At 30.9% G+C, this 15,268-nt stretch overlaps 1 protein-coding gene across 1 annotated transcript; it reads left to right on the forward strand.

The window, feature by feature from the left end:
• Positions 1–2,095: 2,095 nt before the first annotated feature.
• Positions 2,096–14,406, forward strand: LOC131939399 (uncharacterized). The gene is made up of 14 exons (XM_059297683.1): positions 2,096–2,155; positions 5,996–6,070; positions 6,533–6,865; positions 7,084–7,175; positions 7,682–7,904; positions 8,199–8,369; positions 8,503–8,553; positions 8,791–8,898; positions 9,420–9,465; positions 9,795–9,814; positions 10,138–10,183; positions 11,209–11,231; positions 11,664–11,703; positions 12,470–14,406. Exons 2-14 carry the CDS (start codon positions 5,998–6,000, stop codon positions 13,278–13,280), a joined length of 2,037 nt encoding a protein of 678 aa, XP_059153666.1. The 5' UTR covers positions 2,096–2,155; positions 5,996–5,997; the 3' UTR covers positions 13,281–14,406.
• Positions 14,407–15,268: the final 862 nt, after the last annotated feature.

Genomic DNA, 15,268 nt, shown 5'->3' on the forward strand with positions numbered 1-15,268 from the left:
TACATATAGCGTGAGTTCTTAGTTAGATAGAACAATTTTAGGCGAAAGTTGGAATCGCACATCTTTTATATATCATTACACACATTATTGCTGGGTTGTTTCCAAAATAGTCTAACAACACGTGCTATGGAAATGAAAAATACAAGATTTGTATCTTCATTTTATTGAACGAAAATACACGTAGTCAGGGTACTCTGACATTAATGTGTGCGTAAATGTAAGTTCTGAACATAAAAATAAAACAACGTGTGGTTGTATATAAATATTCCTTACCCCAAACGAACAAAAGAGTTAGTGTATTTCTCAATCTTTTAAGTAGCCACATGGCAAACAGAAATACTGTTATCTTGAACAAACAATCGTATAATATTCTCTACAATTATTCAGCTTAATATATCTGTTGTTCTCTAGTTTTGAATACCTACTCGTTAACTGTACTTTTTCATTGATTTACTCACGGCCTTCAAGACCGAAACTATGAATCATATTCGCTGATAGCTTTTTATGTAAAGCACTTCAGTTCAGTCGCTTTGTAACTGGTTGTAAACATTAGTGTCTAAGACACACGCTTGTGTTTTTTTTTTTACAATTAAGTAATCATTGCGTGATGAGATGTAGATCAGCTTTGTAATCTAGTCGAGTTATATTTGCTTTTTACTTTCTCGTATATACGAAGTATAGAGAAAGTATTGTAATCGTGCAAAAAAAACAAAAACAGAGATTTTTACAAATCTCGACGTTTTACACCGCACTGATACGGAAAAACATAATTTTGCAATCTTGACCGTATGTCTGTGTGTGTGTGTGTCTGTCTGTCTGTGTGTAAACATGATTACTTGAGTACCGTTACAGCTAGGTTGATGAAATTTCAAATATACGTACTTTATCGAAATCGTAGATCAGTATCAACTATTGAGCGATTTCCGATAACCGGAAGTGGTACTTTTCCTACTTTGAATTTTTCAATAGCCTATATATAGCTTGAGTACTATTTCAGATAGATAAATGAAATTTCACATGTAAGTAAAAGATCTAATTTTCTACCTTCTGCCAAATTTTGAGTAATTTCCGTTGACCGGAAGTACTAATTTACGCTATTTCCGATTTCTCAAAAAACGCATGTAAATTTATAAAGTACTATGAGATTCTATTCTATTTTTAAAAGTTTAAGTAATTAAAAATTATGTCTACATTCCAAGTTATATAAGAATATTCGAGAAAGTTTAGGGGAGATCACTCCCGGTTTATTTTATATCAGTAACTTGTTTCAGCTTCACAAATAGCAATGACAAAAGATGTCTCGATTTACAAGCTATTCAAGCTACGAGCGATGTATGCCTAAGGGTGAGAGTATGTTAGTAGCCAAATCACCGATGTCTCACTAAACACTGCATGCAGCTAGTGTTTACCTTACAAATTGATTTGAATAATGAAGTGCCGGTTAGAGCTTGTGTTACACCTCTAATACTACCCTACGACTTGTAGGTATAATATACAAGAAATTGCTCATCAGGGTCAAACTGAACCGTATAAGGTTGTAGTTATATCTCTATCGTCATGACCACTGCCCGTTATACCTGCTACCGAAGATCTCCAGAATCCTCTGTCCAGTCCCATTTTCTTAATGTTACTCTAATTGTTGTTCATGTTTTTAGATTTTTAAAACTTGCTCTAAGCAATGTGACAGGTTTATTCTAAAATATCTATACAGTATTTTTTTAAATTTAAATTATGACCCTTTTAATTAATGAACATTTGCAATTATTCATTTTGTAAACATAAAACTACCCTGATATAAATGTATCGTATAAATTTCGCCAAAGAATGCATTACTAAATTATAATTCAGTTGTTTCATTACTTAGCATGACTTAAACTAAAATATGACTAAAATGCAATTATTTTTCGTAAACAGAAGTTTTGTCACAGAAAGATTCTAAAAATTATCTACCATAAACACCTTTGGTCTATAATCAATAACTATTAATAGAAATCCCAAATCAATCAGGGCTCAATAGAGTTGCAGTTTATATAAAATCGGTAATTCCAAAATCAGCTACGATCTTTATAGAAAATCCAAACTTCACCTTCAGCATTGATCTACAAGGTTGTGCCTGTTTCATGTCCAGTTTTTATATTTGAACTCTTGTTCTGTGGTAAGTTTTGAAACAATTTTTAACACCGGTGTAATATAATATTGGGATTTGCTTGTTATAATTTACAAAAAATTAAGACCTCAAAACAATAGAGTGTGACGTTTAGTGGCGTAGCCAGGATCGTCTCATGGGTGGGGGTTTCAAAATTGTTCCATTATTTTATATATATATATATATATATATATATATATATATATATATATATATATATATATATATAATGAAATGTATGTGTGTTTTTTGTTTGTTTCTCTTTTATGCATTACTACACCTTTTATCGGATCACCATGAAACTTTGCGAAGTTGTTGAGAATACTCTTAGTGAAGTTTGTGCTAAAAATAAACCGGGAGTGACCTTCACTAAACTTTCTCGAATATTCATATATGAAATAATAGGAGATGGCAACTCGGGATATAGACATGACTTTTAATCCATTTTAATCCATTTTAAATACTTAAACTTTTTAAAATAGAATAAAATCTCGTAGAAAAAAAAATTGCACACCAAGTGAACGCCAAATAAAATGTGCATAATAGTGCGGAGTATTATTAGTACTTCATAAATTCACATGCGTGTTTTGAGAAATTGGTAATAGTGAAAATTACTACTTCCGGTCAACGGAAACTACTCAAAATTTAAGAAAGGCAGAGAATCATTCTAGCTGTAACGGTACTCAAGTTATCGTGTTTACACACACACAAACACACACACACACACATACTCACACCGACTAAGGGAGGTGTAAAATGTCGAAATTTGCAAAATTCTCGTTGTTTATTTTTTTTTCACGATTACAAGACTTTCTCTATACTTCGTTTATACGAGAAAGTAAAAAATCAAATTCGTAGTGGTGTCGCACCGGCAGGGTGCGATTTGTTTTTTTTTTTCTATATATGGTATATAAAAATAAAAGTCGATTGCGTTTTGACATCGCTCATCCGATCACCATGACTCTTTAGGGAGTTGATTAGAACACTCCTGGAAAGTTTTCTGCCGAAAATTTTTTTTTTTCAATTCCACAAGGGTGGCACCCCGGGAGTGTGCGATTTTTCTCCTTATACGGTATATACAAAATAAAAGTCCGATACGGTTTGGCAACGTTCATCCGAGTTCCATGAAACTTTGCGGAGTTGACGAGAACATTTCCTAGAAGGTTTCTGCGTGAAAAAAAAATTCCTTATGAGCAGCGCCAGAGTTCCAGAGCATCTATCTTACCTTTTGGTATTCGTTAATTTGGTGTGCAGCATACTGGGTAAGGAGTACTAATTTATTCAACTGTAAAACTACAACAGTCTCACCCGCCGGGGCCTCGACTGGGGCGAGTCAGCGCCCTAGGCTCAACGGTATGAACTATTTCGCCTACATTCGTTTTAAAGATTGCTGAAGGTAAGGGATAATATGGGTTGCTAAATTTAGTGTGCAGTGTGCTATTTGGTTCCACAGACTTTCCCGAAACCATATCGCGCATAATTTCTTTTTACTTTCTCGTATATACGTAGTATAGAGAAAGTATTGTAATCGTGCAAAAAAAAAAAATCGAGATTTTTACAAATCTCGACGTTTTACACCTCACTGATACGGAAAAACATAATTTTGCAATCTTGTCCGTATGTCTGTGTGTGTGTGTGTCTGTCTGTCTGTCTGTCTGTCCGTGTGTAAACACGATAACTTAAGTACCGTTACAGCTAGGTTGATGAAATTTCATATATAAGTATTTTATCAAAATCGTAGATCCGTATCAACTTTTGAGCGATTTCCGATAACCGGAAGTGGTACTTTTCCTACTTTGAATTTTTTAAAAGCCTATAACTTGAGTACTATTTCAGATAGATAAATGAAATTTCACATGTAAGTAAAAGATCTAATTCTCTACCTTCTGTTAAATTTTGAGTAATTTCCGTTGACTGGAAGTAGTAATTTACGCTACTTCCGATTTCTCAAAAAACTAATGTAAATTTTTAAAGTACTAATAATATTGCGCACTATTATACGCGTTTTTATTCGGCGTTTGCTTGGTGCGCAATGTTTTTTTTATGAGATTCTATTCTATTTTTAAAAGTTTAAGTATTTAAAATGGATTAAAAATCATAACTATATCCCCAGTTACCATCCCCTGTTGTTTTATATAAGAATATTCGAGAAAGTTTAGGGGAGATCACTACCGGTTTATTAAAGAGTGCGATAGAAAATGGATAAGATGTGATTTTATAGTCGTTTACCAGATGAAATCAGGCTCGTCCACATGCGCCCCAGTATTGTGTGATTTGGAACTCATACCTATCCTCTGAGCACTATGGCGCCTACGTTCGTTCTAAGGGGAATCATACAATATGTACACGGCGGCACACGACATTCGAAAATAAATTAAACCGAGCTTGTTACTGTAGTGTAACCGTAGGCTCCAGTTAGCACTCGTTTACGGCACTGACTTCTGTGTTTTCTACCGCACTATTACGAGTATTGATTATTGTACACTCAAGGCTTTCATACAGCACGCTCTGGGGTGTGCTGGGCGGTATTGTAGGCAAATACGAGCCCCGACAAATCCGAGTAATATAAAGCGGACATAGTTTACATTTAAAAAGTGTAATAAACTGTGTTAGAAAAAAAGTTCACTGGTTTAAGAATATAGGATTGGTAATGAATTAATAAATCCTTTTAAAATAATACGTAAGACTTTCTTCTGAGCCCTCCTCGACAATGCACATGGATGGGTACACACACACACACACTATATATGTATACATATATATATATATATATATATATATATATATATATATATATATATATATATATATATATATATATTTATACTTATATAAGTCTAAATATATGTATATTTATGTATCTATAAATACATATATATATATATATATATATATATATATATATATATATATATATATATATATATATATATATATATATATATATATATATATACTAGCGTGCCCGTGGGGTTAAAAGTAAGTCCCAGGATAGCCAAGGGGCAAATTTATTAGGAGGGTTTCATCAATGCTCTACCGTCCTATATTCTTAGATGCGTGACTTTCTTTTCTAAAACTGAGTTATTTAAGTGTTAACAATGCCTGCGTTTAAATCACATTCATTGTGGCACGGGTTTATCTACACCACCGCCCCAAAAAGCCCACGGCACCTAATCACACCCTGCAGAGGCGCCGGCGGACGCGCCTGATTATGTTTAGTGAACGACTCTAAAACCCAACCTTTTGCATATTCTTTTACAATGTTTAAAATGGACGTATCGCTCACGGAAATCTTCTCAAGAAAATTGTAATTTACTCCCCAAAGGTTGCATGGCCGTCGCATGAAAGGTATCTAACCGCATCGTACTTTTTTTTATATATTAAAGGAAAAAATCGCACTCACCCTTGCAAAATTAGGAAGATATTTTGCAAAGCTCTCCCTTGTTGTGTTCGAATTAACTCCTAAAGCTTCATGGCGACTGGATGAGCGGTGTCAAACCGCAATCGACTTTTATTTTTATATACCGTATATTGAGAACAAAAAATCGCGTCCTGCCGGTCGCCAATCGTGCGAATATGATTTTTTTTCCCGCAGAAAACTCCCCAAGTGAATTCTCAACAACTTCGCAAAGTTTCATGCCGATCACATGAAAGATGTAGTAATGCATAAAGACAGACAAAGAAACAGACACAAACACACAGACACGCGTACAATGCTTTGTATATACAGATGTATATATATATATATATATATATATATATATATATATATATATATATATATGTGTGTGTGTGTGTGTGTGTGTGTGTGTGTACATAGTTTAATGTTTAATTTTTCTATATTTTCAGAAATGATTCTTAAAGAAAAAATGAAGTTCACCATTTTATTTCAATCCTGCCTCGTTTTATTCTTTCTGATACAAGGTTGAAAATTGACTCATTTTAATTATCTAACGTTCCTTTGATACACAAATAGCTATTTATTCATGTTAATGATATTAGCATGTACAAACAAATATAATTTTGTAGCACATGATAGATTTAGAGCACTTGAATATTTTATTTGTTTATCTCTACAACAGGATTTTATATAAACCTTATAATTGTTTATTAATCCACTGCTAACTAAAGTTTCGAGATATCAATATAGCTACTTGTTGCCCGCTTAATGCTAAAAATATCATCAATAATATTTCGCGTTTATTAACAACTATAATTTTAACCTGTAATTTTTAATCATGTGTTCAATTTCTGTAAAGTTAGTAAATTACTTTTTCATCTACTATTATAACATTTTGAACACATTTGTTTATGCAGATACAAAAAAAAACGAAAGCCATAATTATTTTAATATTTCATTTCACGAACCTAAAATATTTGTTTCAGTAATGTATGCGTGTGGGCCAGCAGAGGAAGGCAAGCCATATACACTGACTCATGTCATGACTAAAGCTCCGAGTGACACAACAATGCTTATGTGGACAAAAGATGACAATCTGATCGCTGAATGTGCTCTGGTTTCTGGTGACTGTACAACAAATGACATCAACTGGCTGACTGCAAACGTTAATACGAATGGGGAAATGTGGCAATTCTCTATAAACATTATGAGTGTTTCAAGGGAAATACTGAAAAATACCAAAGGACTTTGGAAGTTACAAACACACACTTCAAGTCCTAATGTAGAGGTATTTTATGAATGCAATCTTCAAGTGTATGGTAAGTTGAATTAAGATGTTTTTTTAATTCAAGAATATAAAACTTAAATACGTAAAAATATTAAACTCATAATTTTTATTAAAAAGTCCAATTTTCGCATTATGTTTTCTTAATAACTCATAAATTACTAATGTAATTAACGTTAAAATGTATTTCTATTATGCATTCGTATAAAATATTATTAATATGAGTAAAATTTTGCTTTGGTCTGACAACAGCAAAGCCAACAGAAACGAAGTGTACAAAGACTTGGTCCAAAGATGGTCTAACCGTGTCCTGTTATGGGAAACAAGTTTACCCCGAGGCTATGGTAAAGATGATATTTTAGCTAAAATAAAGCGGGAGTGATCTCCCCTAAACTTTCTCGAATATCTTTATGTATCACTATGGGGGATAGCAACTCGGGATACTGACATGATTTTTAATCCATTTATTTTACTTAAACTTTTTAAAATAGAATAAAATCTCGTAGAAAAAAAGTTCACCAAGTGAACTGCAAACAATATGTATATAATAGTAATATTAATAGTAATATGTATATATGTATATATATAATAGTAATATGTATATTATAGTAATATTATTAGAGCTTTGTAAATTCATAAGCGTTTTTTTTTGAGAAATCGTAAATAGCGTTAATTACTACTTCCGGTCAACGAAAATTACTCAAAATTTCACATCCCCGTAATGTTGTATAAAAATATTTGATAAAGTTGAAGGGAGATTATTTAAATATATATTTCCATCAACGAAGCTGGGTAATTCGATATATGGATGACTACGTGGTTTACATGCGCTTGATCTTATTGTCCACAGATGGCTGTATTTAGAGAATCAATTGACACACAGACCGTGTTATGCAATAACACACATAGCAATCTGGAGCCTCTTTATTATGAAACAGAATGTTGGAAAACATTAAAGAAGCATGATTTGCTTTTTGAAAGAGATGATTATATTTTTTGCCTTTACCCTAGTTTGATAGGACATCCCAATTTCACGCAGACTGGCACAAATATTTCTTTGTCTTTACTTAAAGGTAACATTAAAAGCATACATAGTGTTTGGGTAATTTAAAAATTAAAAAATTTTTTTCTCCATGTTGTCAGTTTAGTTTTAAATAAATGTATGAGACTCTTTACGGTGGTGCGCCTATCAGAAATATTTTCAGGGACAAACTCGAAATTTCTTTTTAACTTTATATGAGACTTTAGAAATGACGAAGTTTTTTTTCTTTTTGAGTTTTCATCACCCCAGCCAAATCTTTAAAACAAAGTATTTTCAATTTAATGGTCTGTAAATTTCCTAAATGTTGTATTTCTACCCTTTATAGAATATTCATCAGTATCGGTTCAAGACTGCAACAAAAGTAATGGATTTATCAACTGTAGTTGTGAAAGGCTAGACAGTGATGAAAGTAAATCAGGTTTTAATTGGATCGCAGATGGCGTTGATGTTAAAAGCAAAACACAATACTACGTAACAATCGTAAATGGCACCGCGGGTTAGTTTAAGAATTCATCAGTTTCTTTTTGTTTTGTTTTTTACTTTGCCTGTTAAGTCCTCCACGTGTTTTATACTTTGTTTTTGAAATTCAAGTTATATGTTATTAATTAAAAGTACATTTAAATCTACAGTTAACGATATAACATGTACACCTATTGTTACTGGCAAAAATCAAAAAGAAGGTAAGTAACTTTACTATGCGTTTGTTACGTGAAGTTTTATTAATATTTGTTTACTAAAGTTCTTAAATTTGGGCCCAGTTTATACTAAAGTATAACAAATTTAAAAACAAGTATAACCATATGGATAAAATAGAAATCGTTACTTAACTATGCTTTATCCAATCTTCCTTATTTTGTGGAAACAAATTATGTAATGTGTGCTACTACGATAATATAATCAACTATTACTATTTTTAGATACTGAATGTACAGATACAGGCAACATTACTGTGATAGTACTTGCAGTTCTTTTTGCAATATCAGGGCTAATAAATGTTGTATTATGCTACACGTTCATTAAAAAATGTAAGTATCTCGTAACACTTCTGTAAATGAAAAGCTAAATAATTCTTTATTTAAAATACTCTAGGGTAAACTCAACTCACACACGCACTCTCCCCTAATTCTAGATTATTCTAACCTATTTCTATCTAACCTACAACTGACCCGTAACAAAAGTGATGCATAAGACAATTTAAGTTTAGCAAATAAAAATATGTTTACTGTTTTGTTATTTATACACTAGAAGAAATCATCAGGAAAACACATTGGAAGTTTCTTAAATTTATTCATTTAAAATTGATAAAAAATGACTGTCATAAAAAGCATTGTACAGTATGAAACAATCTTTGAAATAATAATTATTAAGTTACATTTCAATCTTTGTTTTTATTTTTATAGTTTTTTTCTGAAAACAAGTAACACTATAATTTCTTAAAGTAATTTACTTAATTTTTTAAAAGATATTTTAAAATAAGTTTTCCTTTCTGTCTCTATCTATCACTGGTCAAAAAAAAAATTTCAATTTTTTTGTTTTTTGTTTTCAGACTTTCCATTGTTAAAACTAACTAAAGTAAATCTATCATCGGCAAGGTAGTATTTTTGATGCTCCTGATTGTAGTTTAGAAGTAAAAATACATTGTTAACTATTTAGAAAAATATAAAATCACTTCCAAAGTCTTTTAAGATTTTTATAATTATTTTGTTTGTCACTTTAATCTAGATACTTGTATATTTTAAGATTAAAGTACATTTAGATGTATTTCGAGTAAATTTAAATTTCTTTATTAATCTATTTACGTAATTTAATCACAAAAGTGCTTAAATTATTTGATTTTCGTGAAGCAATTAAGTTTTAAAAACTTCACAATTATGAATCATTTTGTATCTGTAATTCGTATCATAGTTTGTTTTGTTCACAGAACTTACAGTAAAGGCATTGGTAAGTTTAATGATTGATTAAGTTTTAAGTTTGATGATTTATATTATTATAAGAAATATTTAATGTATTTTTTTAAATCAAGGTAATACGAAAAATGCAATTATTATTACTTTCATTAAAATTATTATTGATATTATACATCTAAATTTACTTTTAACAAGTATTAAAACAAATACAAATAATATCTAATATTATGTAGTGAAATGGGAAATTATTTGTAAACAGCTGTTCAGTTTAATTAACAGGACAGCCTTTTTAAATTAAGTATTCTGACACATACAATTTCTGCCTATTAATATATTGTTTAAATGAATGGTATACAGAGTTTACGGAAGATGAAGAATCTCGGAAATTATTTGAGAGCAAAACGTAAGTTACAATTTTACTTTTGCGTATACAGAGCATAGAGAATGTATTTTAATCGTGCACAAAAATCACATGAAATTTTGACAGTTTTTACCGTTTTACTCCTCAGTCATTTATCACATCCGGGATATAGAGGACTTATTTTAATCGGGCAAAAATTATAAATCCAGATTTATCAAAATTTTGGCGTTTTATTATGCGTAATGGAGTAGGAGAAACGGGATTATCCAGTTCTGTCCGTGTGTCTGTGTATGTGTAAACACGATAACTTGAGTACTCTTACAGCTATATTGATGAAATTTCAAATATAAGTATTTTATCAAAATTGTAGATTCATATCAACTTTTGAGCGATTTCCGATAACCGGAAGTGGTACTTTTTCTACTTTGAATTTATCAAAAGCCTATAACTTGAGTACTATTTCAGATAGATAAATGAAATTTCACACGTTAACAACAGAGATCTAATTGTCTACCTTGTGTCAAATTTTGAGTAATTTCCGTTGAATGGAGGTAGTAATTATCGCTATTTCCGATCTTTCAAAAAACTCATGTAAATTTATAAAGTACAAATAATATTGCGCACTATTATGCACATTTTATTTGGCGTTCACTCGGTGTGCAATTCTTTTTCCACGAGATTTTATTCTATTTTAAAAAGTTTAAGTATTAAAAATTGATTAAAAATCATGTCTATATCCCGAGTTCCCGTTGTTTTATATAAGAATATTCGAGAAAGTTTAGGGAGATCACTCACGGTTTATTATTTCCATTAAGCATCCATTAAGAAATATTATTATATGTTATTATAATTATAGTTTCTGAGATTGACTGTGAATTTTAGCACACATTTAATTAGTAGTATTTTTACTTAAATTTAACAGCTAGATATTGCTTTTATGTCAAATTTGTCAAATTCTTTACAATAGTTCGTTTAGAAAGCATTTATAAAAGTAAAATTTACTTACATGCTAAATAACTAACTACGATTATAATTAATTATTACTTTTAAATATTTCTTTCAATTAGAGAAGAGTCCACAAGAAATACAGGTAATTTTACAATTTAACATTTTATTCATTGTCTTTTATTATCTTAGATTTTGTTGTTTTTCTCCACCAACTTTATATTTCTTATTCTCAATCGATTTATACAATGTTAAACATTACTATTAATAAGTAAAGTTCGCCTTAAGTGACATCGGCTTATGTTGCCAGCACTGTGCCTAGCCGCCTTTACTTTCCCTAACGTGAGTTTGTTACCCATCAGAGCTGGGGTTGGGGGGGGGGGGAATAAATGACTTACTACAGATTTGAACTCGGAATCTAACTTGAGACTGTCGGGTTTGCAGTCTAGTTCGTAACAATTAAAGTATTATAATAAAACTTAATCTTTGAATAGCCGTCGTCATTTGTATAATCTTTAAATTTGTTGAAATTATATTTTATTCTTGAGCTTTAAATTTCTAATACGTTTTTTGACAGGGACAATCGAGGACATTTCTGCTCCAATTTCTGCTTCAAAGTAAGAATATATTTATGTATTCAAATGTTGAATCAGTCGGATTTTTATGTGGGCCTTTTGAGTGTCGTATTTTCGTCCAGCCGTTGTTTTTTTTTAGATTTATTTCGTGCATTGTTGTGTATAAGTATTTTATCAATAGAGGGCTTTATATCGGTATTTTCAAATGTGGACCCTGTGTCCTTATCCCACAACATTATAAGGGTTATCAATTTGGAACTGCCAGTCAAAATGGCATATATTGTTTTCATTTGATTTGATGACGGCAGCAAAACAAAGGATAATTTGTTAAGTTCATATTCAGCCACCTTTACTATTATTCAGAGTTGGGGAGACTAAGGGTTGTCCAACTAAAATAGAGATGTTTGAGGTAAAACTCTTTTTTTCTTCCAAAATACGTTGTTTAGTTTAACAATTTTGTATTGGTATTAGTTTTAACGTATGTGTTTGTGAACATCGAATTCGGTTTCAAGACCAGGGCCTGGAAAACGTACATGTTTGTAGTTAAAAAAAAAAATAAAAGCAGCATAGCATAGTATTGATTACACAATACTTTACCATGATAAGGTAATATAAACCTTTGACTATATTGTATATTTCTTATGCCTCTAACCCTTTCCATTTTATCAAAGATTTAAAGTAGATTAATTGGTAGTGTATTACAATGCTATCAACAAATATCTGTATTGAAGAAAAAACGTATGTGCTTAGAAAGTTTATAAACTTACAATTACACAACTATGTTGTTATTTTTCGCTTTTTTTTGTAGGTCTGACGCTAACAATCATAAACGTTCAATATTGCTGGTTGGAACAAAGGAGAGTAACAAAGAGCTGTACAAGAGAACACTACTGCAGAAATCATATGCTATTGAAAAACAAAAATCGGCCAAAAAGAAAATATGGAAAGTTTTGGATAAGGAAACAAATGAAGAAATACACGAAACAAGCCAAGACGAAATAAAATTACCAGATAAAAACATCTTACACTTGCACTATTTTGAACGTTGTAATATAGTGTTTAAACTAATTGATGGGCCCGTGTATGATGACCAAGACGTTGATAAGTTTATAGAAGAAATGAAATCATGTCTTGTTCTTTGTCGTGAGGGCTACAATACTGTTGTTGTGGTATATACATCAGACACAAAAAAGGACGCTCGATCTTTAGTGTTTATGTTACACGAAGACTTGGGTATTGATTTGAATAATGTAATTGTTGTAAAATCTATTGATGCAAAATATAAAAAATATGTTGCCCCAAAAGAAATTAATATTCATGCCACAATAATAAAAGAAGACGAAACAAAATGTGAAAATACTGATGCTACACAACTTAGAGATATTTCAGAAAGTACTTTAAATCCGAAAAAACAAGAAGATATTACACAAACAAAAGAGGATGTATCATTTAAAAAGTGGTTCGGAAAAAGATATATTCAGTTTAATATCTTACCCGCTTACGTTGATAACACAAACTTTTTTTCTTTGGTGTGTGAAATGGGTAAAGCAATATCAGTGCCATTTTTTATAGATAATCCCAAATCATTCGTAGCAAACAACATGTTGGAAAATGTATAAAGAAAATTATCTCTCCTAATGGAAAAGATTTCGAATAGAACAAATAAATATACAAAAGAAACAGAGCAAATGTTAATCCTATTACAAGGTACATGGCAAAATTATCTAGATGGGAAGAATGAGAAAACACAGCATGAAGAAGAGAACGCGACACAGAGACGTCAAATGTATGAAGATGTTACATACTTGATGAAATGCTTACAGACTGTTTATTTCGGGCCTCAAAAAGTAGAAAGAAATGAAGTGATTTTACTTCCTCACGTTATGAATTATTTCCACATTTTTAATGACTGGTATGTGGAGAGATTAATCAGAAATAAGGACTCATTTCTTGATACCAATTTAAAAATGAAACTTTCAATGAGAAGGGACAAAAATCATCTCTTGACTAAACAAATTAAAAAGTAATTTAGGCTAGACACTTTTAATATTAAGATATTTTTTTTAAATAGTGTCTCTCTGTGTATATATGCAGTTGAGTATGATTTGACCTTGTAGCATTTTTCCTTAGTAGGCTTACTACATCAAATAATCATGCACCCATTTTATTACTGAAAAAAAAAAAAAAACCTGACTATACAATACACACGTTCCCATGCCCCCACCTCCATCACAAACTTTTAACATGTCCAGGTGTTATGTAACTGTCGTTTTATTTATCTTGGTGTGTTTTTTAATGTGTACTTTAAACGCAGTTTTTCGTGGTTTAGAATATACTTGATATTTTCTATCACTTATGAGGTTACTATCTTTATTTATATTTCTTAATATTCAGTATATGTATTCATTATATTCAATGTTTACTTACTTATTCTCATTCAAAATAATGGGCAATATGTTTGTAAAACCACTAACATTTTCTTTTTTATGTTTACTAAAAAACATTACAATTTCTTAATACTATACTAACCACATTGTATTGTTATTGATATAGAATTGGTAAGACAAAGAATTTCGCATCTAAATGGGTGTTTATTAAGCATACACTGCTTCATATTTTACCTGTTGGGTCTAGTAACAAAGACTTCTGTTATATTACTAATAACGATTATTGCAATGTAGGTAAACAAAGATTTCTTATCTAATAAAAAAGTATGTTTTTTTATTCCATAATGGTTTTTGCTAAAAAAAAGAAAAAGTTTTGATACGCATTATTGATTTAAACTATATGTGCTGATACTTTGTTTAGAACAGACCACCTGTTCCCAATCTAAAGTTTGCGACGAACATGGTGTTTTCTAGGCCGTGGGTGTGGATTTGTCAACTAGTAGGCTAAACCAAACTAAAATATTCACTTTAATGCAGTTTTTTAGTTTTTAGTATTTCATTGACATTTGAATTTTTTTTATATATTTTAAAAGTGAGCACTAAAAATTAGGTGTGATTCTAGACACGATATGATGTCAAAGTGTATTGATGTTTCAATTAAACGGCGAAAGCAACAACAATTCTTTTTACTTCTTTTATTTTTTTCAATTTGCTTATTTTTTATATTTTGGGATTAAAATATATTTTATTCAAATTCTATGTCTCTTCTCTTTTCTTTATGATTTGACAATGTATTTGTTTGTATAATTATTTATTTTAAAATGTGTTCTTTCTTTGTACGATGAAAACGACAGTGATTCTTCCAATTAATTTTAATGACCTACAGTTAACTTTCTCGACAGAAATGGATAAAAGGTCATCACACATTGATTGGTGAGAGTGGTTGTGGCAAATTTGCCCAATCGAGTCACACTGCATATATGTAGCCTTAGCTACATAATCACGTGTTTGTCTAGTCGAAAAAAAATAAAAGGGTTCTAATTCTGCTTTAATGTTCGGTCTGTAACAATTTTTAAAGTAACGTTTCTTAGGTTTAATCGTAGTTTAAAGATACACTTGAACATGTGAGAGTTGTCGAGCACGCGATTACTAACTCGTACGTTGAGAGTTTGTTCTTAACCCACCTGGCTCCGAAGAGGTTTTGCCTCGAGCTATAGAAC

Source organism: Physella acuta, unplaced genomic scaffold (assembly GCF_028476545.2).
Source record: "Physella acuta isolate Inbredline_101_S28 unplaced genomic scaffold, ASM2847654v3 ptg000276l, whole genome shotgun sequence".
NCBI classification, from domain to species: Eukaryota; Metazoa; Mollusca; class Gastropoda; family Physidae; genus Physella; species Physella acuta.

Bases quoted from the DNA above. Each gene is read 5' to 3' on its own strand.
- LOC131939399 (XM_059297683.1), top strand. From the start codon at position 5,998: ATGATTCTTAAAGAAAAAATGAAGTTCACCATTTTATTTCAATCCTGC. The intron at 8,370-8,502 runs GTTAGTTTAAGA...TTAAATCTACAG, and splicing joins AATCGTAAATGGCACCGCGG to TTAACGATATAACATGTACA. The intron at 8,554-8,790 runs GTAAGTAACTTT...TACTATTTTTAG, and splicing joins TGGCAAAAATCAAAAAGAAG to ATACTGAATGTACAGATACA.